At 39.4% G+C, this 27,889-nt stretch overlaps 1 protein-coding gene across 2 annotated transcripts in view; it reads right to left on the bottom strand.

Moving 5' to 3' along the window:
• LOC133560866 (eukaryotic translation initiation factor 5A-1) overlaps window positions 1–21,214 on the bottom strand; it is a 32,381-nt gene extending 11,167 nt beyond the window's left edge. The window contains exons 1-3 of one of the 2 annotated variants that reach the window (XM_061913876.1): window positions 20,913–21,214; window positions 10,351–10,523; window positions 10,177–10,281 (exon numbers count right to left, since the gene is read on the bottom strand). In XM_061913876.1, the coding sequence (XP_061769860.1) occupies window positions 10,177–10,281; window positions 10,351–10,518 (273 nt within the window). In that variant the 5' untranslated portion in view covers window positions 10,519–10,523; window positions 20,913–21,214. The remainder of the gene's footprint in view (window positions 1–10,176; window positions 10,282–10,350; window positions 10,524–20,912) is intronic. The other variant, XM_061913877.1, reaches the window with a different exon arrangement.
• Between the last annotated feature and the right edge of the window lie 6,675 nt (window positions 21,215–27,889).

The following is a 27,889-nucleotide window of genomic DNA, read 5'->3' as shown; positions in this document are numbered from 1 at the left end:
TTCAGTATAAGTAGTCATTAAAAATTTTGAACACATTTAAAATCACCGCGTTAATAATAACCGTGATAATTTTGGTTCACAATAACCTTGATAAGAAATGTTCACACCGTGACATCCCTCTAATGGACATTTATAACGTAATTGTCTTGCCTTGGTGCCCTAAAATAGGAGCCCTCCTTTAAGGCAACACTTGCCTTGACCTTAAAATGTTAAAATTCGAGGCCTGTAAATGATAAAATTTCCCTTATGAGAGTATAACGAAATAAACATATGGTACTGTACCCATTATCAAGCTAACTTCAACAACGGTAAACACTTCTCTCTTTTACTTTTATTATCAGATTCAGAATAAGAATCAGCTTTTTTGACCAAGAATGATTAATACACAAAGAAATGGACCTGTTAAACTGTGGTCTTTGTTAAATGCAAGAAACCAAGAAAAACGAAACAACGAGAGAGCGGAGTACCTTGGCGGCCATCAGTACTTTTACCTGCAGAATATAACGTTGAAGTTGCAAATTGGCTCTAGACCAGGGGTGTCAAACATACGTCCCGCGGGCCGGATCAGGACCCTGAACAGGTTTTATCCGGTCCGCGGAATGAGTTTGCTAAGTATACAAATTAACCTGAAATTTTTGAATGAAAGAAACAGCTCTTTTACATGTGTCTACTGGATGTTGCAATAGCAATTCTTTGTATCTCTGTAGATCAAAGGTCGGCAACCCGCGAATCCCATGCATCCCTAACTATTCCGGGCTACATTATACACCCCCACTACCACCCCCGACCCCTCCGTGCATCGGTTGAGGTGGGCGGGGTTGAGGGGGGTGGGGTTTGGTGGTAGCGGGGGTGTATAATGTAGCCCGGAAGAGTTCGGGATACATGGGATTCTGGGTATTTGTTCTGTTGTGTTTATGTTGTGTTACGGTGTGGATGTTCTCCCGAAATGTGTTTGTCATTCTTGTTTGGTGTGGTTTCACAGTGTGGTGCATATTAGTAAGAGTGCTAAAGTTGTTTATATCACAACCCTCAGTGTAACCTGTATGGCTGTTGACCAAGTATGCGTTGCAGTCGCTTATGTGTATCTGCAGAAGCCTTATACAACATGTGAATGGGCTGGTAAGCTATTTGGGCGCTAAACGCATTGTCATCATAGCACGCCCTTATTATTGTTGTTTGGGTGAAAGCCAGCAGACAGTCGAGAGAATGGTTGCTCTGAAACTCGGTGGTCTCACGGAAAAATTGAGAGGGTTGGCAAATGTGATGTTGTCAAGCGGCATTCAAATAAAACTCGCGGGCCGCACTAATATTAAATTTTCATATTAAGGTGAGGGCCGTGTGTCTGAGACCCCTGGTTAATACATAGCACAAAGCAAAAAAAAACTTTTTACGCTGTGTTATTTCATTTTAAATTTCAAAAGAGTCTTGTGGCTCCCATAGTTTTCTTTATTTTGTGAAACGGGTCAGAATGGCTCTTTAAGTGGTAAAGGTTGCCGACACCTGCTGTAGATTATGGTACATATGTACAAAATAAACCACATGATGTTAGTACATCAATCGAGGAAAATGATCAAACTACATAAATGGCATACTGTAATTTGATTAGGATATTTTTTATCTTGATTGATTGAAAATGAACACCATTGAGTTGACTGATGAACATTATCACATCATTCATTCAGAATATATAAATAACAACAAATAAAGATAGAACACTGATAACCGAAACATGTAAGTGTAAAAAAACAACAACATTATGATTTGAACGTTTTCAGAATGTGCTTCTTCTATTTTTAAACACAGAAAACAATCAGAAGGTGTCTTTATTTTCAAGTTATCATGTAGGGATTTTACCAGTAAGGCCCACTTCGGAGTGCATTTTTCTCCATGTGGCCCTCGATCTAAAATGAGTTTGACACCCCTGCTCTAGTCCATCCTTCTACTGTATCTTCTCTGGCGATATGAGGTGTGTTGTGAAGCGAATTTATGATACATTTGCCTCATACCCATTATAATTTGTGCATGAGCGAGGGCATACCTGGAAATGCCAAATTATTATCATGAGTCCATTCGTGGCCACGGATAAATGAGAAAATGGGAAACACCGACGTGCGTGTGCGTATGGAGTGCGCTATCGCATGAAAGAGGAGTCTAGTTTGAATGCCCAACACAAGATAGAGAGGAACATTTTCTTTTACTTAACATTGTCAAAATTAATTCATGGCCCTGCGATGAGGTGGCGACTTGTCCAGGGTGTACCCCGCCTGCCGCCCAAATGCAGCTGAGATAGGCTCCAGCACCACCCGCGACCCCAAAAGGGACAAGCGGTGGGCATGGATGGATTGATGGAAAATGAATTAATCGATGCACCTGGGGATAGGTTGATTGGCAGCGCAAAATGGTCCCTCGTGTGTGTGAATGTTGTTAATCTGTGTTGTCCCTGTCATAAGGTGGACACTTGTCCACTTCTGCCCAGATAGCATGGACGAATCACAATTGAAAAGGAATGAATCGTTCGGCACTGATATGTACACAAGAGACTTTGGGTATATTTGCCCGTGAAGAAACAACATACCCCAATGTAAACTGGTACAAACATGTCTGTGGAACTCGGCTGTTCAATTGTACACATTAAACCTTCAGTCTGTGCTTTCATTAGCAGAGTGATCACTCTTTACTCAGAGGAATACGACACAGACAAAGGTGTTTTTTTCTTCTTCTTTAACACATCTGCGTTAAAGAAGAACAAAAAAACACCTTTGTCTGTGTCGTATTCCTCTGAGTAAAGAGTGATCACTCTGCCACAACAAGAAGTCAACTTGAGTGATGTCACATAAACGGAAAGTGATCACTCAAGTGGCTTTCATCATTGAAAAAATTCTAAAACTTTTTAAAATTAAAATGGAAGAATAACGACGTGTCTAAAAAAATCAAAGAAAAATATGTCTCTTTAGAAGCCACAACAGTATTTAACGTTTCTTCTGCCAAGAGGGTGTATGAGGAGTTCATGCGGCAAAACCCATAAAGTTGTACGTTACACCATTCTCTGCCAAAAGGTCAAATCAAATGATCCACAAAAAACACTTATCTTTCGCATCCATCCATCCATTTTCTACCGCTTATTCCCTTTTGGGGTCGCAGGACTTATCTTTCGCATTTCACTTTTTAATATTCGCTTTTGCTTCAGAAAGCGACAAGTACCCTACTCTCTTCCTGACAAATCCATCAGGACCGTCACAGTTTGATGACGACATCCGATATCAGCGCACAGGTTTGCTTGCTTTTTGTCTGTTTTGCTGTGCTGGTAACTGAATGAAAGTGTCAATTATGAGGAACTTTGATGAAATCAGTGAGTATGTGCTTCTCTGGCCTACCGGGCACAAAAAGAGACGCTGTGCTGATGAATCTGAGTGCTCTGTGAGCAAAAAAAGCCTGTGTAGGTAATAGAAATCAACAGATTATTGGCTGGGCCAATTATCAGCGCTCATATTTGGCGTTTTGACGTACATCGGTATTAGCCACTTTTTACGGTATCCTTGTTTTTTGTTCTTTTTGTACGAATACAACAGAACTACATCAATAGATAAAATACATACACATATGATACCAGTATTTAGTATTTAAAAAGTCAATAATTAGTCAAGTAAAAAGTTATAAACACTGCTAAAGCACAAGTCCGTTTGCCCAGTTGCCTTATGCGACTACGCACCCCTTCCCCCACCTCTCACTTTCTTTTGCAGTGTTGGTCATTTGCACACGGAATATCTCCTATGTTTAGCTTTGAAAACTGACGTATTTTGCTGTGGGATCTAATTTTTGTATTTCTTTCCCCGCGTCTTACCGGTTCCGTTTAGTTTGTTTCGCTACTGCAACGATCAAGGCTCATCAAAGGAATGTAGCAGTGTCATGTTACGTTATTCCATCAAATGATGGACATTAGGTTGACTAAAGAGATCACTAACTTTGTCTAAACATATTGACGGACCAAATATACTGTATAACTGAAGAAAATAATACTGTCTGGAACATCCAGGCAGAAATTCTTTAAAAATGTTTCATCCATAAATTTCGTGACAGAGCCCAGAATTGATTTGATTCAAATGTTGGAAATTATTCACGGTTCCTCATGAGGAAAGCTTATAATGTATTAAATATATAGACTGTTATAAAATGGTACAAGACTTAGAAGATGGAGAGTTATTGTCCATCCATTTATCAATCCATTTTCTTCCACTTATCCGAAGTCGGGTCGCGGGGGCAGCAGCCTAAGCAGGGAAGCCCAGACTTTGATCTCCCCAGCAACTTTGTCCAGCTCGTCCCGGGTGATTCCGAGGTGTTTCCAGGCCAGCCGGAAGACAGTCTTCCCAACCTGTCCTAGGTCTTCCCCGTGGGACCCTACCAGTCGGATGGGCCCTAAACACCTCTCTAGGGAAGCGTTTGTGTGGCATCCTAACCAGATGCCCGAACCATCTCATCTGGCTCCTCTTGATGTGGAGGAGTAGCGGCTTTACTTTGAGCTCCTTCCGGATGACAGAGCTTCTCACCCTATCTCTAAGGGAGAGAGCCCCGCCACGCGGCAGAGGAAATTCATTTTGACCGCTTGTACCCATGATTTTGTCCTTTTAGTCATAACCCAAAGCTCCCTGACCATAGGTGAGGATGGGAACGTAGATCGACGGTAAATCATGAGCTTTGCCTTCCGGCTCAGCTCCTTCTTCACAACAACGGATCTATACAGAGTTTGCGTTACTAAAGACGCTGCACCGATCTCACGATCCACTCCTCCCTCACTCGTGAACAAGACTCCGAGGTACTTGAATTCCACCACATGGGGCAAGATATCTTCCACAACATGGAGATGGCATTCCACCTTTTTCCAGTCGAGAACCATGGACTCGGATTTGGAGGTGTTGATTCTCATCCCAGTCGCTTCACACTCGGCTGCGAACCGATCCAGTGAGAGCTGAAGATCTTGGCCACCTGAAGCCATCAGGACCACAACATCTACAAAAAGCATAGACTTAATCCTGCAGCCACCAAACCAGATCCCCCTAACGCCCTGGCTGCACCTAAAAATTCTGTCCATAAAATTTATGAACAGAATTGATGACAAGGGCAGCCCTGGCGCAGTCCAACCCTCACTGGAAATGAGTCTGACTTACTGCCGGCAATGCGGACCAAGCTCTGACACTGATCATACAGGGAGCGGACCGCCACAATCAGACAGTCCGATACCCCACATTCTCTGAGCACTCTCCACAGGACTTTCTAGGGGACACGGTCCAATGCCTTCTCCGAGTCCACAAAGCACATATAGACTGGTTGGGCAAACCCCATGCACCCTCAAGGACCCTGCCGAGAGTATAGAGCTGGTCCACAGTTCCACGACCAGGACGAAAATCACACTGTTCCTCCTGAATCCAAGGCCTCCTCTCCAGTACACCTGAAAAGACCTTACCGGAAAGACTGAGGAGTGTGATCCCACGATAGTGGGAACACACCCTACGGTTCCCCTTCTTACCAACACCCCGGTCTGCCAATCCAGACGCACCGTCCCCGATGTCCACGCGTTGTTGCAGAGTCTTGTCAACCAAGATAGCCCCACGGAACTCCGGGCGGCCGAGGAGCTTTTTAACTACCTCTGCAACCTCAGCCTCAGAAATAGGAGAGCCCACCACAGATTCCCTAGGCCCTGCTTTCTCATAGGAAAACGTGTTGGTGGGATTGAGGAGGTCTTCGAAGTATTCCCTCCACCAATCCACAACATCTGCAGTCGAGGTCAGCATAACACCATCCTCACCATACACGGTGTTGACAGTGCACTGCTTCCCCTTCCTGAGGTGGCAGATGGTGGTCCAGAATCGCTTCGAAGCCGTCCTGAAGTCGTTTTGCATGCCTTCAGTGAATTATTGTGATGTAGACACATCCGATATTTTTACCAATTTTCCCAGGAGATTTGTCACATTTTGAAATTATAGTTTTTGATGCTCCTCAGACCTGTAGAATTCAACACACCTAGTAAAGGTGTCTGTGAAACCCCCCGGATGTTCTTTGAAACTACAAACCTCGTTTCCATATGAGTTGGGAAATTGTGTTAGATGTAAATAGAAACGGAATACAATGATTTGCAAATCCTTTTCAACCCATATTCAGTTGAATGGACTACAAAGACAAGATATTTGATGTTCAAACTCATAAACTTGTTTTTTTTTCAAATAATAATTAACTTAGAATTTCACGTGCCAAAGTAGTTGGGAAAGGGCATGTTCACCACTGTGTTACATCACCTTTTCTTTTAACAACACTCAATAAACGTTTGGGAACTGAGGAAACTAATTGTTGAAGCTTTGAAAGTGGAATTATTTCCCATTCTTGTTTTATGTAGAGCTTCAGTCATTCAACAGTCCGGGGTCTCCGCTGTCGTATTTTACGCTTCATAATGTGCGCCACACATTTTCGATGGGAGACAGGTCTGGACTGCAGGCGGGCCAGGAAAGTACCCGCACTCTTTTACTACGAAACCACGCTGTTGTAACACGTGGCTTGGCATTGTCTTGCTGAAATAAGGAGTCCATGATAACGTTGCTTGGATGACATCATATGTTGTTCCAAAACCTGTATGGACCATCCAGCATTAATAGTGCCTTCACAGATGTGTAGGTTACCCATGCCTTGGGCACTAATACGTCCCCATACCATCACAGATGCTGGCTTTTGAACTTTGCGCCTATAACAATCCGGATGGTAATTTTCCTCTTTGGTCCGGATGACACCACGTCCACAGTTTCCAAATATAATTTGAAATGTGGACTCGTCAGACCACAGAACACTTTTCCACTTTGCATCAGTCCATCTTAGATGAGCTTGGTCCCAGCGAAGCCGGCAGCGTTCCATGGTGTTGTTGGTAAATGGGTTTTGCTTTGCATAGCAGAGTTTTAAATTGCACTTACAGATGTAGCAACCAACTGTAGTTACTGACAGTTGTTTTATGAAGTGTTCCTGAGCCCATGTGGTGACATCCTTTACACACTGTCGGTTTTTGATGCAGTACCGCCTGAGGGATCAACGGTCCGTAATATAATCTTTTACGTGCAGTGATTTCTCCAGATTTTCTCAACCTTTTAATGATTTTACAGAACGTAGATGGTAAAATCCCTAAATTCCTTGCAATATCTCGTTGAGAAATGTTGTTCTAAAACTGTTCGACAATTTGCTTACAAATTGGTGACCCTTGCCCCATCCTTCTTTGTAAATTACTTAGCATTTCATGGAAGCTGCTTTTATACCCAATAATGGCACCCACCTGTTCCCAATAAGCCTGCACACCTGTGGGATGTTCCAAATAAGTCTTTGATGAGCATTCCTAAACTTTCTCAGTATTTATTGCCACCGTTCCCAACTTCTTTGTCATGTGTTGCTGGCATCAAATTCTAAAGTTAATGATTGTTTGCAAAAAAAAAAAGTTTATCAGTTTGAACATCAAATATTTTGTCTTTGTAGCATATTCAACTGAATATGGGTTGAAAATGATTTGCAAATCATTGTATTCCGTTTGTATTTACATCTAACACAATTTCCCAACTCATATGAAAACGGGGGTTGTAAATTAACCACATTAGTGTCGCATAAAACATCACATTGCTACTGGTCCAATGTTTCCTCCCAAATAAAAAAATTAAAAAAGCATTGTCCCGCTGTTTATTGATGTTTATGTTTGAATAACCTTTACTGCAAATGAGTATCGGCTCCAAATATCGGTAATAGGCCTCCCTGACTACTACTAATCGGTATCAGCCCTGAAAAAAACGTATCAGTCGATTTTTAGAACATAATCTACAGGATACTTGAGTGGCCACTACTCTCTCGAATCACAAACTGAATTGTGTGTTTACTTTGCTGTAGTTGTCTTGTGATTCAGCTGTCAATGTAATGATGTTCGGATGCAGCCGTCAATGAACCCAGGGGTCCCCCAAAAAGGTGTTTGTTTAGATGAAATTAATTAATTACAGCGATGGAATAAATTAAAACCAGATCTGTTTTCACATATTTTTAGGGCCAGGCTGGTACCACATGGGTTAGTCTGTTTTAATAAACAACCACTGTTTGGAGGTGTTTGTTTTGCTACAAAATATGTACAAATTTATCTAAATTCCCCCCTTGTAATAAATGTGCATTTTTCGAATTGAGACTACCATTTTGGTTGTTAGAAGTTATTAAATTGCAACCAACATCAGCAAGATGGCTGTTTCATGAAAAGCTCCACAAAAAAAACATTTGAGCTATCAAAACAAGGAAACTGGAGGTATGTTGTTGTGCATGAACTCTTCATATTGTGTGTATCTATTGTAGTTATTTTATTGTAATAAAATATGGTTAAAAGATTTCATTGTGTATAAGTACTTTTTGAGCACATTCAACAAAATCATGGTAATTATGCCTGTCGCTTGGTTTTCAAATTATTTAGAAAACAGGACCCAGTGTATTAAATAAAAGGGCCTTTGTTCGTATTTTGTCACTGTTCTTAAAGAGGTGCCTCAGGGGCCCCTCTTATTTATCTTGTACATCAATGATCTCCAACAGCATTTCTCTGACTCTAAAATGAATTTTTATGCTGATGATACAATTATCTATTGCTCTGGATCATCTGTTAATTCACTGCAGAAAGCTTTTGTTGCAGTGCAGAAATCACTTATTGACTTAAAAGTGGTTGTCAACCAGACAAAACTTATGCTGTCTTCCAAACAAGAAAAGGTGCCTCAAACTCCCCCGGTAGTGTCTATATTATAGACACTACCAGGAACATTATAGAAGTGGTGCATGAGTATAAATACATTGATGGTTTCATTGATGACTCCCTTTCTTTTAAACATTTTATTGATCAAGTGGTGAAGAAACTAAAACTTAAATTAGGGTTTTTCTTCTGCAATAAGAGATGTTTTTCTTCTGGTGTAAAAAAGCGCCTTGTCTCTGTGCTAGATTATGGTGATCTTTTTTATATGAACGCTATTCGCTCCTGTCTTCAGATGGTGGACTGTGTTTACCTTGCTTCTTTGAGGTTCCTCACAAACTGTAGAGCCATGACACACCACTGTTGTACTCTCAGGTGGGATGGCCTTCTCTGTCCACTAGGAGACAGTGTCATTGGTACACTTTTATTTACAAGTCTCTTCTGGGATTATTGCCTGATTACATTTGTACGTTGAAGTACAGACTCTTATGCTGTGAGATCCAGCTGTTGCTCTCTGTCTCTTTTGCTCGCACTGATCTTGGGAAAAAGCTTTTGTCAATGCAGCTCTTTGTGCTTGGAACATGTTAACCAGAGACTGGAAGCTGATTGACTTTTTATCCTTAAATGCTTTTAAATCTAACCTGCGAGCATTTGAAGGAGCCTCAGTTATCTGTAACTGTTTTACTTGATGTCCATCCTGTCATTTTAATGTGTAACTTTGGTGCCTCTTGGCCAGGACTCCCTTGAAAAAAAGGTTTTTAATCTCAATGGGATTTTTTTCCTGGTTAAATAAAATACAATAAAAAATTTGGGTCACAATAATTGATGTTTTTTATATTTTTAGCTCCCTATCTCCTTGTTATTCTTTTAACAAACCTTCAGTATCTTAGATCTACACAAAAACACCACAATCCAAGAGATTTTTTTTTACTTCAGTCTCTATCTACCTGATTAGATCGATATTTTAACTTTCCCAAAATTGTGTTTTGGTCATTTTTGTTAGTGTTTACAAATTCAGGGAATGTGTGTAATAAAACAGAATAAGGAACGAGTTTAAATATTGTGTCAATATTGTTGCACTGTCAAGAGCACTCACCATAAATAAATGTAAGAATGTATTGTCAAAACACGTGCTCGGTAGCGGACGATTTCACTCATGGATGATCTCTATGGAAATCATTATCTTTTGTGAAAGTGTAGTCCTGTAGAAAGAAATGTAATAAAATTAATATTGAAGTTCAATTTATTTATATTTTATACTGTTTGATAGCCCTGTGAGGAATTCATACTACATTTTTGTCTCGAGCTTCTTGAAAAAAAAAATTGGAATCAAAAATCGTTGGGAACCGCATTCAGAACTAGTAACCGGAAACGGAACCGGTATTGGCCATATTGAAAACGATGCCCAACCTGAATCATACGCTGTGTTGATTTTGAAAAAGTCTTACTTGGTAGTCCATTCTCTTGATGTTGGGCACGTCCATGTTGTGGGTAGAAGGACAGATGTCTTCATACTTTTTCCCGGAGAAGATGTCGATGCCGACCAGGTGGACCTGCACAGGAACAGAGATTGTAGCACTACCCTTTTGCCACATATATGAGGTTTTACCCCTGTTACCAACCTTAGCGTGGCCGTGCTTGCCTGTCTTAGAGGTGGACATCTCAACGATCTTGCAGGGTCGTCCTTTAAGCACGACATGGCCATTTTTGCGCAGGGCGGAGCACTGCATGGGGTAGGTGGCGGATGCCCCGGCATCGCCAGTCTGGAAATCCAGCTCTGCATCTGCCATGTCTGCTAAGGAGGAACACAAATAAGGTTGACGGTAGATTTTTCATATTTCCCTCTGTGTATTTTATACAGAGGCCCAAGTCGGAGGGAAACAGCTACACCTGGGTGGACTTTTGCCAAGCACAACTGTGCAATTAGATAGTGATATTAGTGTCACACTTTACACTTTGTGACCTATGTATGACATTGGATAAAAGTCAACTTGAGTGTAAATTAAGTGTCAATGTGGCTCTGATAATATCTCAAGAACCTGTAATGTTTGTCTGATCTTGAATAGGATTGTGCTGAAAATTTAAATTTCCCCTTGGGGATTAATAAAGTATTTCTGATAATAAAGAAGTGCAAAATGACAAGTTTGACTGCATATACCAGTATGACCAGTGCTTGTCACAAACAGGTAAAAAAGAGGAGGGAAAAATTGGACTTTTATGGCAGTTTAAAAGCGCTGTCGCAGCTCTGATACTAACTAAAATGTGTTCACTCTGAGATCGGTAATTTGGGAGTTCAAACCCCGGCCGAGTCATACCAAAGACTATAAAAATGGGACCCATTACCTCCCAGCTTGACACTCAGCATCAAAGGTTGGAATTGGGGGTTAAATCATCAAAAATGATTCCCGAGGGCGGCCACAACTGCTGCTCACTGCTCCCTTCACCTCCCAGAGGGTGATCAAGGGTGATGGGTCAAATGCAGAGAATAATTTCACCACACCTACTGTGTGTGTGTGACAATCATTGGTACTTTAACTTAAACTCTAAAAAGACGGTAAATTGCCAGTTTGACTTTGTAACCTCCATTCCATTCCGGTGCTGCTTTTACAGAACAACAACAAATGTTTCAGTACAGTAACAGTAGATTTATCCACCTGTGCCAAAGTGAGCAGCTCAGCAGGATATTTTCATATTTGCAACCAGACAGGTAAATGATGTTAGTATCTTGTACAATGGACAAAATACAGGCTGTGATGCTACTTCTGAAGGAGGAGAAATGCTCGGTCAACTCTGTATTCCAAACTTTTCATGTCAGAAACAGTAATACCAGGGCTCGAATTTAACCACGCCAATTACCGCGACCGCCCTCTTATTTGCCGTAATGCCCATAAAAATGTACCAACATTTGCGGCAACAACTTACCGTGACTGCCCTTGACTTTTTTCTTGGTAACGGATGAGGGTTGTAATGGTCAACGGCATAATGATAATTTGCGATAACATTCCAGATGTTGCGTCATACAGTCTCCTTTATAAAATACTGAAACCCTTTCATTTATTCATACATGTTAGATAACACAAACTCAGGCGCATGTGCACTAACGTCGTATGGTTTATTACTCATGACGAACTAACAACGTTAATTTTGCTTCGAGGTAGGGCTGGGCGATATATCGATATACGCGATATATCACGGGTTTGTCTCTGTGCGATATAGAAAATTACTATATCGTAATATTTGAGTAGACGTTCTCACGCAGTTGTTTTTGGCTGCGGGCATTACACTACAGGCTCTCCTCGCTCTTTCCTGTGTCTCCTTCTCACAGACAAGCAGGCGCACATTCTTTCATACTGTCACGTCATATGTCACATACGTATACGCCCTCGCTCAGCAGAGAGGTAGCGGCGTGGCTAACGTTAACTGTGATGCTAGCGGGTTGTTGCGAGAGAAAGAAGGTGCGAATCTCGTAACAAATGAAGGAAGAAGTAATTCACAAGAAAAACAGCACGGGGTACATCGTCTGGCGGTGGTTCGGCTTCAAGCGGGAATATGTCGAATAGACAACTTTAATTTGTCATGTGTGGGGCACAAGCGTTGCTACAAAAAGTAGCATTACTGCTAATATGTAGCATCATTTGAAAAGTCACCTACTAATAACTAATAAATACAGTTTTGGTAAATTCACTTAGTTGTGATTTCCTTCTCTGCATGAAAGTTTAAAAGTAGCATATGTTAGTGCAGTATGAACAAGAATGTTTTAATGTAGACACATAGAATCACCATACTGCTGTGATTATATGAATCCAGTGTTCATTCAAGGCTAAGGCAAAATACCGAAAAATATATCGTATATCGCGATATGGCCTAAAAATATCGCGGTATTAAAAAAAGGCAATATCGCCCAGCCCTACTTCGAGGGTATCCCCTTGGAGTATAATTAGTCAACAGACCTATATGTCACACTAAGTGTGGCCGTATAAACAACGCAAACACTGTCATAAATCTGTACCATATAGTGAGACCACACTAAACAACAACGACAATTACATTTCGGTAGAACATTTGTATTGTAGAAATGGATGGATGGATAGAACATTTGTATTGCAACACAACATAAACACAAAAGAACGCATTCCCTGAATTCCTTGCAGCACCAACTCATCTGGGACGCTACATTCATTTTCCCTCGCATCCCGCCGTGTATTTAAGAGCGCACTGCTGTTAGATGGAGACAGGTGTGGACAATATTGGAGACACTTGTGCCCACACTAAAAGTTTACAGCAAAGGAGAAAATCTATATGATGTTGCTATCATTTTGACAATACAGCGTCCATCAGCTGCTGTGACTGAGTGTGACTGAGTTAATGAGGTGAGGAAACACGCAGTCGCTAGGCCTGAGTGATATATCGATATACACAATACATTGCGGGTTTGTCTCTGTGCAATAGAGAAAATACTATATTGTGATATTCGAGTATACGTTCTCACGCAGTTGCTTTTAGCTGCTGGCGATACACTGTAGGCTCTTCTCGCTCTTTCCTGTCTCTCCTTCTCACAGACACCAAGCGCACCTTCTTACATTCGTCCCATACAACGTCATACGCCCTCGTGGAGCAGAGAGGTAGCAGTATGGGTAACGTTAGCTGAACGTAAGCAACGATAATACGGACCTTTGATCCCTCAGGCGGAGCTATGCGAGTGGTAATACGAGAGAAAGAAGGTGCGAATGAAGGAATAATTAATTCCCAAGAAAAACAGCAGGGGGTCCATCATCTGGCGGTGGTTTGGCTTTAAGTGGGAATATGTCGAATAGACAACTTTAATTTGTCAAGTGTGGGTCAAAAACGTTGCTACAAAAAGTAACATTACTGCTAATATGTAGCATCATTTGAAAAGTCACTTGCTAGAGAATGAAGAGCGCTTACTCCGCATGTCAACATCTCCATTCGGTGCCACACCAACAAAATGCCGAGACAAACATTTCCACATCAACACCGTATGAAAAAAATAGTCAACAACAGAATTTAATAACGTCCGTAGTAACCTACCACATAGCTAAACTTTGTTTTGAAATGACATGAATGTTTGTGCCATTGCTTGGTTAGAGTGTCCGCCCTGAGATCGGTAGGTTGGGAGTTCAAAGCCCAGCCGAGTCATACCAAAGACTATAAAAAAAAATAGGACCCATTGCCTCCCTGCTTGGCACTCAGGATCAAGGGTTGGAATTGGGGGTTAAATCACCATAAATGATTCCCGGGCACTGCAAGGCTGCTGCCCAGTGCTCCCCTCACTTCCCAGGGGGTAATCAAGGGGATGTGTCAAATGCATTGGACAAATTTCACCAAACCTAGTGCGTGTGTGACAATCATTGGTACTTTAACTTTAATAAATACAGTTTTGGTCGATTGAATTAGTTGTGATTTCCCTCTCTGCATGAAAGTTTAAAATGATCATATATTAAAGCAGTATGAAGAAGAATGTTTTAATATAGACACATAGAATCATCATACTGCGGTGATTATATGCATCAAGTGTTAATTCAAGGATACAAGCAACATATCGAGAGATATATCGTGTATCACGATATGGCCTTAAAATATTGACATATTAACAAAAGGCCATATCGCCCAGCCCTAGCTGTCACTACTGTTTTTTTTTTTGTTGGCCAAACTGTTGTACTGAACAACAAAGAGGTGTTCGAGAAGAACACATCTTGTTTATTAGACTTTATTGTCATTAGCCAAACTGCTTTGTGTTTTATTTTGATTTCAAAAAGAAAACGCCATGTTTTTTTTTCCATTACTTGTGTTTTTTTCATGTCACAAAGGTATTACTTTAAAAAACATTTGGCAAGAAATGTTGTTAATGTTTTATTGTGTATAGTTAATTCCTATACAACATATTTCTGCTTATTCTCTTAATGGATCTGTCCTGATACAGTATCTGCATGTACATAACTAAAAAAAATAAAAAATACTTTCCTCTAACAAAAGGTAAAAATAAAGGTAAAGGTATCATGAAATGACATAAAGCTGAAAAATGTATATTAATTATGAATAAAAAAAGCTGTATATGAATCCATGCATGCTTTGGAGCCCATGCCTGGAAAGAAAATAATGTTTGCCTTGGTGCCCTTCTAACTTGCCTTGGTGCCCTAAAATATGAGCCTCCTTTAAGGCAACTATTGTCTTGACCTTAAAAAGTAAAAATTCAGGGCCTGTAATATAAAAAAGCCAAAGAGAATAGAGGAATCAAATTGCAATCACCAAAGCGATAAAATTACATCCTGCCTTTTCCTTCATACTATGTGCTAACTATCAGGTAGGACTGGACAATTAATAAAATTGTAATTTTGATTTACATTAAGACTCCTCACGATTATGAAAATATAAAAATTGATAAAATAAATTGTATTATTGAGCCGCGCAGCGTGCATGCAAATTCATATTAAACAAAAAATTTAAAATAATACAATTTTTAATTCACAATTTCTAGAATCCACCCGATGACGTATAAGCCAGTGGTACCGCTCGTAATTGGTTGATTCGAGTGGAACTGTCGGACAAACCCCAGCCGAGACAATTTAACTAGCTTCCGGGGTTGGCCCACCTCGTCTCACAGAATGTAGTGTCTCATTAAATATCCTTCTTGAAAATGGTCTGGCAAATATACTGTATATCTGTCATTTAATCAACATTTTGCTCTTCCCTTCTTTGTGGGTTAAAAAAGGGTGGGAACCAGTGATTTCTCTGCTAGCCACTATGGCTCCGGTGCCACTTCCTGCTTTCGAAAATCACAACTTGCGATTGGATACTCACTTGGGAGTGACATGCGAGTATTCAATCACAGTCACAATTAAGACAACCTAGAAAGTCTACTGTCAACAACTTATGATCTGACTGGCTATGGCAACCATCTGTCAACTGAATGTCCTCTGCTCGTGTACACTGCACATCCGCCGCTTATGTTGATTCAGAAGGCCTCCGGCAGAATTCAGACAGCACATGCAACAAGGTAGTGGAATTCTGATCGGATAGACGTGAAAACAAGCAACACTGGAGCCTAATATGACATAAGGGCAGTATGATGAATATTTTTTATAGGTTTATTGAAAGTAAATTCAAAATAAAATGAACTTTTGTTAATTTATGATCATTATTTAGGTTAGGCCTAAATCGGCCTTGTTGGCCCTGACAACACACCACATCTAATCAATAATCACTAAACTCAACAAAAAAGTAAGGCATATGACTTCTGTGTTCACGAAATTAACGCGGACGCATTAGTAATAAAAAAAACGGAATCCGCTGACAAATGCAAAATAATTAAAAACGTTGATTGGTTGAACAGTGGCCTTACTAAAACTTGTTTTTTTGAACACAGCACTGCCATCACAGAACGCTAGACGCCTTGTTTATTGCTAGTTTCTTGTGTATTTCTATTACAACAAACTAAACATCGGAGAGGAACAAGAACGAAAGGAAATTTCGACTTGCAGGAATTTGTGTTGGGCAGCCTTGTGGCGAAGAACACTGATCAATGGATCTAACTTGCAGTGTTTCTATACAGTCGTAGTAAAACGAGTTTTGTCTCAAGGTGTGGTTCATCACCACATACAAATGTCTGCAATTTTCAGATGCCACTTTCATGTACAGCAACATTTGCAGTACTTACAATAAAGCAGGCACATCTACTATGATGATTATTTTGTTAACATGGTAAAATCAGAACTTGTATTGAAATTTTTGGTGTGTGAATGGGTAAATGCGGAAGTAATGTCAAAGCGCTTTGAGTACCTTGAAGGTAGAAAAGCCCTATACAAGTACAACCCATTTATTTATCATTTACTTGTTTTCAGTTGAAGTTTAGGAATTTACTTTGGGTTATTTTGTTTTGAAATGCTATTTATGTTTCAAATGCAGTTTATTATGTTGTATGTCATGCCCCTGTGACCATTGTTTTTTCAGACTTGGAGTTGTGTTTATTATTCAGATACATTATTCACATAAATTAATACATCAATTAATTACAACAATATTATACCATGTCATCACCAAATAAGTTTAATGTTACTTTCTTACAAAAATAGGAATATAAGAACTAAAAATAAATGTATATTTTAAAGTGTCTATATTTTTTACAATTACTGATTCTATTGAGTAAAAATTTAATTTGGTCCGAAAAATTTGTCTGGCGTTCAGGCTTATAAGTTGTCACGAGAGGTAATTACAACAATATTATACAATGTCATCACCAAAAAAGTTTAAAGTTACTTTTTTACAAAAATAGGAATATAAGAATTAAAAAGAAATGTATATTTTAAAGTGTCTATATTTTTCACAGTTACTGATTCTATTGCGTAAAAATTTAATTTGGTCCGAAAAATTTGTCTGGCGTTCAGGCTTATAAGTTGTCACGAGAGGTGGGGTAAAAAATAAATTTTTAGATGCATCACAACTCAGACATGGAGGATTACATAATCGATTAGTAAATACCAATTATCGATCTATTTATTGTAAATTAAGTAATGCTGACAGTTCTAACATTTGGCTCACTGCAGCAAAACACCTCATTGAGAGATCCCTGTGAGCAGCAGTGTGCGCCGCGCTCGGGAAAGTAGCAACTTCAGTAGCTTAGCTATTTTTAGACCCATGTAGAGGTTAGCTAAGCTACATGCTACAAAAAAATTGAGAGGGAGAAGAGAAAGAAGTGGACGAGTGCAACTCCACAGGCAGGGGACAACATATACGGAATAGATCAATGATTGGTTAGTTTACATATAAGAACATCCATGATTGGTTCGTTTACTATGATGAGTCACAATTGGTTAAGAGTAAGGCAAATTTACATTACGGGCCTATCAGAGGCAAGAAAGGGCAGGTCATGGAACCAGGAAGGGAAAACACAACTGACATCCCAAATGACGACAAAAGTCCGAGAGGAGAAAAGAGAAATTTCAAGCGAAATGTATGACGAAGTGAGGAGGATCATAGCCGCACAAAACTTACTTTGCGCGGACCACTTCTAGTTGGACCACAGAACCGTACGTGTGTGTTTGTTACTTCGTTGACTGGGAATTAAAAAGTGCCTGCCTGCAAATGTATTTTTTATCTGAGTTTGATACATGTTGTATTATTTGTACAGCTATGTTATTTATTTTACGGGGAAATATTTTTTCTATTTTATTTATGTTATGTAATTCTGTGCTAATTAAACTGTTTATATTCTGTGCTGTAAATACTCATCTTGAATAAGTGGGTTAAAAAAAAGTGCCACTGATTGTTTATACTGCAGTTGTCATTCACTTCAATTTCAGGGAATATTGGTCAAAAATGAATATCTTTATAGGAATATTTTCGCTGTCGAGATATACTTCGAATATAGAGTTTAAGAAAAAATATATCGAGATATACTTTTTCATCCATATCGCCCAGCCGTAATTAAAATACATAAATCAGAATCAGAATTACTGAAAGATGCATCAGTAATCGATTTTTAATCGGATCGTAGCTCCTGAGCCGTAAACGTATTCGAGTGGTGAGGTGCCCAAAGATTATTTTATGTTACATTCGGGCGTAGTTACTTCATCACGTGCTCAACGCCAAATGAGGGCAGGAAATAATTATTGTGAAACACATTGGAAAGTTAGCGCCCTCTGGGCATCTGCTATTAGGTTGCAAACAGTCCCTTTAAGTGGGTAAACACAGAACTTTCCCAGGACCCACTTAAATGACCACCTGTGGGTTCCAGGTGCTCACTCCATTGAAAACCCGTCAACATCACTGAGCATTGCTTAATTTTGGTGCTAAATCAATGCAGTCTCAGCCACCGGCAACAAGTTTATGGTGGTGATATTCTTATGATTCAAGGAATTGTACACATAAGGTATGGTAAGTAATGTCAGGTTACGTTTTTAACAACCCAACACAGGTCTTTTGTCACTATCCACCAATGGCAAGGTTGCATTCAGGAACAAACGGAATTATGAGCATCAATATTACATCACAAAAGTCACTTTTTGCACGGTCTCTTTGTACTGTATTGCTGCAATAATTATGAAAATGTTTTGTTGATTGTATGTCCTACTTTTTAATGTGTATTTAACATTTAATCTGCATTCATCCATCCATCTATTTTCTTCCGCTTGTTCCTTTTGGGGTTGCGGGGGGGTCGCTGGAGCTTATCTCAGCTGCATTCGGGCGGAAGGCAGCGTACACCCTGGACAAGTCGCCACCTCATCGCAGGGCCAACACAGATAGACAACATTTATACTCACATTAATTAATCTTTATGATGTTAGTATTTCAATAACTAGTCTAGTCAATCTGAAATTCCATAACAATGACATTTGATTGTTTTTTGCAAGTTTTTGGTTCAGGCACTGTTCAAGCACCAGCACCTTTTTCCTAGTATCGATCTTGTACTACTACTGGTTAAACTCTAAACGATACCCATACCTTGCGTGTGGGCAGCATTTGGGTTTCCCCCCGCCTCAATTGCCAAAAGTGCTTTTGCTCATGTGGAGCTGAAAATGTTTCTTAAACAGTTAATTCAGTCTGGCTGGTGGCCATACTTTGACCCTGGAACAGATGAATCAGACATTTTTTTATTAGAATAACACTTTGGTTATGTAAGGTTAGCGTATTAACCAATATTAAAGGCCTACTGAAATGAAATTGTCTTATTTAAACGGGGATAGCAGGTCCATTCTATGTGTCATACTTGATCATTTCGCGATGTTGCCATATTTTTGCTGAAAGGATTTAGTAGAGAACATCCACGATAAAGTTCGCAACTTTTGCTTGCTAACAGAAAAGCCCTGAAAAAAACAAGTTACATTTTTTTTTTTTTTTAAACGCGATTGCATTGGGACAGATTCAGATGTTTTTAGACACATTTACTAGGATAATTCTGGGAAATCCCTTATCTTTCTATTGTGTTGCTAGTGTTTTAGTGAGATTAAATAGTACCTGATAGTCGGAGGTGTGTGTCCACGGGTGTGTTGACGCGCAGTGTCTCAGGGAAGTCGACGTTAGCTTTATGGGTGGCAAAAGCTCAGCTGATCTCTGGTAAGAATCGACTTTTTACCACAATTTTCTCACCGAAACCTGCTGGTTGACAATCGGTCGGGATCCATGTTCGCTGTGATCCATAGTAAAGTTTCACCTCCGTGAATTTTAAACAAGGAATCACCGTGTGTTTGTCCGGCTAAAGGCTAAAGTTTCCCAACTCCATCTTTTTACTTTGACTTCTCCAATATTAATTGAACAAATTGCAAAGGATTCAGCAACACAGATCTCCAAAATACTGTGTAATTATGCGGTTAAAGCAGACGACTTTTAACTGTGTGTGCGCAGCGCTCATATTTCCTAACAGCCCGTGACGTCAAGCGTACATGTCATCATTTCGCGACGTTTTCAAGAAAAAACTCCCGGGAAATTTAAAATTTAGTAAACTAAAAAGGCCGTATTGGCATGTGTTGCAATGTTAGTATTTCATCATAGATATATACATAAACTATCAGACTGTGTGGTGGGTAGTAGTGGGTTTCAGTAGGCCTTTAACATAGTACACAAATAAATTAACCAAACTGGCCATCAAAAATTCCAAAAAGGTCGGGGGTGGGGGGGTTAAATGTGACTTAAAAAAAAACAATAATAACAGCAGGAAGTCCATGATAACAGTGATGCTTGCGGCCTAACAGGGCGGTCCCACTTCGCCGCATCCATCCAGTGCGCATGCAGTGATTACGCTCAATACACTCAACGACTACGGATAACCACATTTTAGCCGAGCAAAATAAAAACAACACAACAAAAATGTCTTAACATCTCGCCTATTTTTACATGATGTTTTGAATACTGGCCTGCTGATGGAGCTGGTATAAGAGCAGCTAGCTTAATGTAATGACGAAGCCATTACTTCGGGTTGGAAACGCTGCAGTGCCAACACGAGAGCTGACACTTATTTTAACTATGTCAACAAAAACTATTCTATATTTCATCAAATGTTACAGTTACACATAAATAAAAGTGGTACAAACGGGATACTGGTTGGCTAGCTTGTTGTCCACACGAGATTATGTTTCAATGAACTGCCTTAAACCTAGACACAGGTGTTTTGATTCTGGCACACGCCTGAGATAAAACATCATTAAGTGGATTTATTCATCCAAAAACTCACCTTTTAGAGAAAATATATCCCCTCTCTTGCTCTACTTTCCCCTCTCTTTCACTCCCCTTGTTGTTTTTGTTAGCCGCCAGTTGTATTTGTCTTTAATCTTCTGTTTTCATGGCACTCCCAACAGCTTGTCTTTTTTTAAATAAACCCCCAAGGCTGTTGAAGCGTCAAAGTGCGCCGCTGCCACCGCCGGACTGGAGAAAAAAACAGGCAGTTTCTTCGGTCCTGTTGTTCGAGTGGCGTCAGCGGCTTTGGCTGGACCGCACTGCCCGCCCTCTCTCTCATCCCGTCCGTCTGTGATGGAACGAAACCTGTGCCTACTTTCCTTTATGACTATCAAAATAAAAACCCCGCTATTCCTCCGCTGTGGGTGTCTTAGACATGACAGTAAACGTTTAATTTATTAAGATGTTTTTAACAGTCAATATAATTACGTTAAACGGAAATAGATTCAACCCACATATAGTGCAGGCTTCAATTCTCGTTAATCCTATGTAAAAATGCTTTTATTTTGAAGGTAAATGTATCCAAGTGGATACTTGTGACTTGACGCACGTCATCCATGAGAACTGACCGCTGCTTGTGCCTATGCGCAGTATTCATTAATTCATTATTCCCATACTTGCCAACCTTGAGACCTCGGATTTCGGGAGGTGGGGGGGGGGGGGGGGGGGGGGGGGGTTGGTGCAGGGGGCGCGGTTGGGGGCGTGGTTATCTACAGCTGTTGTGTGAGCAGTTGTGCACTGCACTTTCTAAATAGATAGATAGATAGATAGATAGATAGATAGATAGATAGATAGATAGATAGATAGATAGATAGATAGATAGATAGATAGATAGATAGATAGATAGATAGATGGATAGATGGATAGATGGATAGATAGAAAGATAGATAGATAGATAGATAGATAGATAGATAGATAGATAGATAGATAGATAGATAGATAGATAGAGAGTACTTTATTGATTCCTTCAGGAGAGTTCCTTCAGGAAAATTAAAATTCCAGCAGCAGTGTACAGAGTTGAGATCAAATTTTAAAAAAAAATAATAATAATAATAATAAATAAATAAAAAGTAAATAATGGGAAACAAAATAGAGAAATATTACAATAAGAATAAAAAATACAAAGCAACAATGGGAATAAAATATAACAGGAGATGTTATTGTCATATATGCATGATTGATTGATTTATTGAAACTTTTATTAGTAAATTGCACAGTACAGTACATATTCCGTACAATTGACCACTTAATGGTAACACCGCAATAAGTTTTTCAACTTGTTTAAGTCGGCGTCCATGTTAATCAATTCATGGTACAAATATATACTATCAGCATAATATAGTCATCACACAAGTTAATCATCATAGTATATACATTGAATTATTTACAATCGGGGGGGGGGGGTGAGGAGCTTTGGTTGATATCAGTACTTCAGTCATCAACAATTGCATCAACAGAGAAATGGATATTGAAACAGTGTAGGTCTTACTTAGTAGGATATGTACAGCGAACAGAGAACATAGTGAGTTCAGATAGCATAAGAACAAGTATATACATTAGAAATATATTCGATTATTTATATTAGGTTATTTACAATCCGGGTAGATGGGATGTGAATGTAGGAGGATTAGTAAAGGGTTGAAGTTGCCTGGAGGTGTTGTGTTGGTGCATGTACAGTAGATGGCAGTATTGTCCTGTTTAAGAGTGTCACATGCTGTTTACGGCAGACGAACTGCCTTACAGTAGAGTGGTAGACGTAAACTTGACTGCTGTTGTTGTGTGTTGTTACTGCGATGAGAGGACATTGATGAAACTGTCTAACAATGAACCCACATAAGAAACCAAGATCATTCTACAGTTATAACGTCATTGGGCAGACACACCCTCAGACACGTCACTCAGGTCCTCATCGAGCTGGAGGGAGCGTGGCCTCCAGCTCCGCCTGAATTTTGGGAGATTTTTGGGAGAAAATTTGTCCCGGGAGGTTTCCGGGAGAGGCACTGAATTTCGGGAGTCTCGCGGAAAATCCGGGCGGGTTGGCAAGTATGCATTATTCATACCTGTTTAAATCAGATTATGTTACATTTGATTGGATAAGAAATACTGAAATGCATCAAAGTTTTGAAAAAAATGTTTAAAGACATAAAAATAACTTAACCATTGTACAGTACAACGAAAAAAAATCAACAAACCAGGGAGCCGAGTTTGTTGTCATCAAATTGTCATCAAATACTTATTTGTAACATCCCACAAGTGAACAGGCTAATTGGGAACAGGTTGGTGCCATGATTGTGTATAAAAGCAGCTTCCATGAAATGCTTAGTCATTCACAAACAAGGATGGGGCGAGGGTCACCATTTTGTGAACAAATGCGTGAGCAAATTGTCAAACAGTTTAAGAACAACATTTCTCAACAAGATATCGCAAAGACTTTAGGGATTTCACCATCTACGGTCCGCAATATCATCAAAAGGTTCAGAGAATCTGGAGAAATCACCAGTTTTGGGTTAGTTACTGAAAACCAGTAACTAGTTACAGTTAATAGTTACTTTATTTTACAAGTAACTGAGTTACTAACTCAGTTACTTACACCAAAAAGGGTTGCGTTACTGTGAAAAGTAACTATTTAGTTACTTCTTCTTTTTTTTAAGGCTAACATCAATGCCCTTTTAGCCTTCATTTCAGTACTGTTATTGCACTGGAGAATAATACAATCTGTTGATCAACTCGACATGCAGATCTGGCCCGCGGGCCTTGGCTTTGGCACTGTTGCGCTGAGCATCCAGGACAGACACAGCAAAGACTCACGGTCCTCGGGTAATCAGAGTCAGAAACACAATCAGCTTTATTGGCCAAGTGGAACACACAAGGAATGTCCCTTGCTAGACTGAAAAGAACAACTACTAGAGAGCACAGTACAGTTATTACACTTTTCCTCCATGCTGTATTTCATTTGATTTATTATTATTTATATAATCCATTTCTTTGTGATTATCCCCTTTTGCATTGTCTGGCAGCATTCTCAGTTGGGAAGCCCAGAGTCCCTGTATGGTCGTCCTCCAGTTCGATTGTGGAGAGGTATTCACAGGCCACGCCCCTATTCTTCTCCGGTTTCAGGGTTTCCACCATGAATGCCCTCAGAATGTTTCAAAAAAGCTGGCACAAGTGGCAAAAAAAACTGAGAAAGTTGAGGAATGCTCATCAAATACTTATTTGTAACATCCCACAAGTGAACAGGCTAATTGGGAACAGGTGGGTGCCATGATTGGGTATAAAAGCAGCTTCCATGAAATGCTTAGTCATTCACAAACAAGGATGGTGCGAGGGTCACCACTTTGTGAACAAATGCGTCAGCAAATTGTCAAACAGCTTAAGAACAACATTTCTCAACAAGATATCGCCAAGACTTTAGGGATTTCACCATCTACGGTCCGCAATATCATCAAAAGGTTCAGAGAATCTGGAGAAATCACCAGTTTTGGGTTAGTTACTGAAAACCAGTAACTAGTTACAGTTAATAGTTACTTTATTTTACAAGTAACTGAGTTACTAACTCAGTTACTTACACCAAAAAGGGTTGCGTTACTGTGAAAAGTAACTATTTAGTTACTTCTTCTTTTTTTTAAGGCTCACATCAATGCCCTTTTAGCCTTCATTTCAGTACTGTTATTGCACTGGAGAATAATACAATCTGTTGATCAACTCGACATGCAGATCTGGCCCGCGGGCCTTGGCTTTGGCACATAGTCTAAAACTAAAGTCAGAGAGACTTTTTCTCAAGTGCAAAAATTATGAGTATATTTTCATTTAATTGACATTTTAGTCGGTCTGCAACATTTTCAATTTATGAATGTACAACTGTTTATGTAAAACCGTTTTGTTTATTTTTTTGACCACTGACCGAAGAAATAATAAACTAAACTAAACTAAACTGGTGAAGAAACATATATATTGTTATTATTATTTATTATAAGTTCAGTTAGATTTGATTTATTTTAGCAATGCGCAATGTATATTTATTATTAATTTCACACTGAAAAATGTTGGGTTAAAAAATAACCCAACTTTTACCCAACAGCTGGTTCAGAAAAAGATGAACCTGTTATTTGAGTTATTTTGGGTACATTTTTTTCAACCCAACTTTTGCGTTGAATTAGTTAACCAAAAAGTTGAGTTATGCTAACTCATCGTTGGGTGGTTGTAAATAATGTTAATGAGATTAATCCATAATTAATCCCCTTGAGAAAATAGTAACATTTTAATCTACAAAAAGCATTTTACCCTATAATGCTTTACCCGTTGAACAACAACCCAAAAATGGTTCATAATTTTGAATACTCGGAAATTTGGTCATAATAATACCTTTAAAATCCCCAAAATATGGATTTCTCTGCATAAAAAATAACTCCAAAATTTAATCCAACACTAGCAACTTGTTAATTGGGTTATAAAAATAACCCAGCATTTTTTAGTGTGTAGTTTTTATGTGATGTATTATTTTTCTTTAATCAGCCTGAACTAAGTCAAAGGTTTATGTGGTAAATAAAAAATAAATGTTTGTTATTAACACATGATTTCATATGATTTGATTAAACTTCCATTTACGATTGACAAATGTCCTGCATCTGGACACTGGCCAATAGTTAGTTGGCGGCCAAGGGTTGAGTTGGCTCTCTCGGTTGCTTTGTTGGGTCTACTCCTGTCTCTGGCCATGTTCCCCCCACCCAGGAGACGATGGCGTGCTACATCGCAGAGGCCACCACAGTGTATATGTGTTTTTGTTGCCGTTGTTGTTGTTTTACTTTTGTAGCTGTATGTAGAAATGGCTGGTTGCATCAGCTCTGCTCTTTTAATGTCTTTAATGTCCTTTGTGTCATTTGATGTTGGATCTTTCCCTCTTCCACACATGCTTATGTCTGCTATGGCTATGAGTTTTTTTCCTTGGCCTCAGTCTGGACCCCAGGCTTAGACTGAATTTTTTTTCTCCCCCTTTTTTACTACCTTTTTTGTAAGGGGCTCCGGAAGTTGCTAGACCCGTCAGCGATCCTGTTTGATCTCCCTGTAATGTATGTTTGCGCTTGAATGGGATTTTGTTGAAAATCCTAATTTCCTCACGGGGATTATTAAATTATTTCTGATTCTGATTCTGATAACCGAAAAAAATGGATTGTTTGTCATAAAAATAACTCCAAAATTTAATCCAACACTAGCAACTCGTTAATTGGGTTATAAAAATAACCCAGCATTTTTTTAGTCTGTAGTTTTTATGTGATGTATTAATTTTTTTAATCAGCCTGACCTAAGTCTAAGGTTTACAGTATGTGGTAAATGAAAAAAAAATGGTTGTTATCAACACATGATTTCATACGATTTAATTAAACTTCAATTTAGGATGGACAAATGTCCCGCATCTGGACACTAGCAGAGAGTTGGTTGACGGCCCAGGGTGGAGTTGGCTCTCTCGGTTGCTTTGTTGGGTCTGCTCCTGTCTCTGGCCATGTTCCCCGCACCCAGCAGGTGATGGCATGCAACATCGTAGAGGCCACCACAGTGTATATGTTTTTTTTGTTTTGTTGTTGTTGTTTTACTTTTGTAGCTGTATGTAGAAATGGCTGGTCGCATCAGCTCTGCTCTTTTAATGTCCTTAATGTCCCTTGTGTAATTTGAGGTTGGATGTTTCCTTCTTACACACATGCTTATGTGTGCTATTGCTATTATTTTTCCCCCTTGGCCTCAGTCTGGACACCAGTCTAACCCCAGGCTTAGACTAAAAATTTTTGCCGCTTTTACCTGTTTCTCACCTTTTTTGTAAGGGGCTCCGGAAGATGGCAGACTTGTCAGCGATCCTGTTCTGTCTCCCTGTAATTTTTGTTTGCGCTTGAATGTGATTGTACTGAAACGCTTTATTCTCCCTCTGGGATTATTAAAGTATTTCTGATTCTGATTCTGATTCACTTAAACCTAAAAATGGTTTGTTCTTAATAAAAATAACTCCAAAATTTAACAATACAATAGCAACTCATTAATTTGGTTATAAAAACAACCCATCATTTTTTAGTGTGTAGTTTTTATGTGATGCATTACATTTTTTTAATCAGCCTGATCTAAGTCTAAGGTTTATGTGGTAAATACAAATATTTTTTTGTTATTAACACATGATTTCATTAGATCTGACAAAACTTCAATTTAGGATGGACAAATGTCCTGCATCTGGACATTGATTGATTGATTGATTGATTGATTGAGTGATTGATTGATTGATAGATTGATTGAAACTTGTATTAGTAGATTGCCCAGTACAGTACATATTCTGTACAATTGAGTTAGTTGGCGGCCGAGCGTGGAGTTGGCTCTCTCGGTTGCTCTGTTGGGTCTGCTCCTGTCTCTGGCCATGTTCCCTCCACCCAGCAGACGATGGCGTGCAACATCGCAGAGGCCACCACAGTATATATGTTTTTTTGTCGTTGTTGTTTTACTTTTGTAACTGTATGTAGAAATGGCTGGTTTCAATAGCTCTGCTCTTTTAATGTCCTCTGTGCTATTTGATGTTGGATGTTACCCTCTTACATACATGCTTATGTGTGCTATGGCCATGAGTTTTTTTTCCCCGTGGCCTCAGTCTGGACCTCAGTCTAACCCCAGGCTTAGACTGAATGTTTTCTCTCATTTTTAGTGTGTATTTTTATAAGATATATCATTTTTTTTTATCAGTCTGACCTGAATCTAATGTTTATGTGGTAAATAAAAAATAAATGTTTGTTATTAACACATGATTTCATACGATTTGACTAAACTTCATATTTGCATTTAAAAAAAGTTATTTATCACCAATGACATTCTTTTTCATGTTTTGTTCATTTGATTTTCCCGAATGAAGTTCAACAGAATTGGGTCTTTGCAAACGACCACCCTTCCAGTCAATTAAACCCCGCCCAACACCTGCTCCTCTCCACCAATAAAAACGCTGCTTGATGG

The sequence above is a fragment of the Nerophis ophidion genome, linkage group LG10 (assembly GCF_033978795.1).
Source record: "Nerophis ophidion isolate RoL-2023_Sa linkage group LG10, RoL_Noph_v1.0, whole genome shotgun sequence".
Classification (NCBI taxonomy): Eukaryota; Metazoa; Chordata; class Actinopteri; order Syngnathiformes; family Syngnathidae; genus Nerophis; species Nerophis ophidion.
Note: the sequence above shows the minus strand (reverse complement) of the source record. Positions and strands in the feature narration are given on the sequence as shown.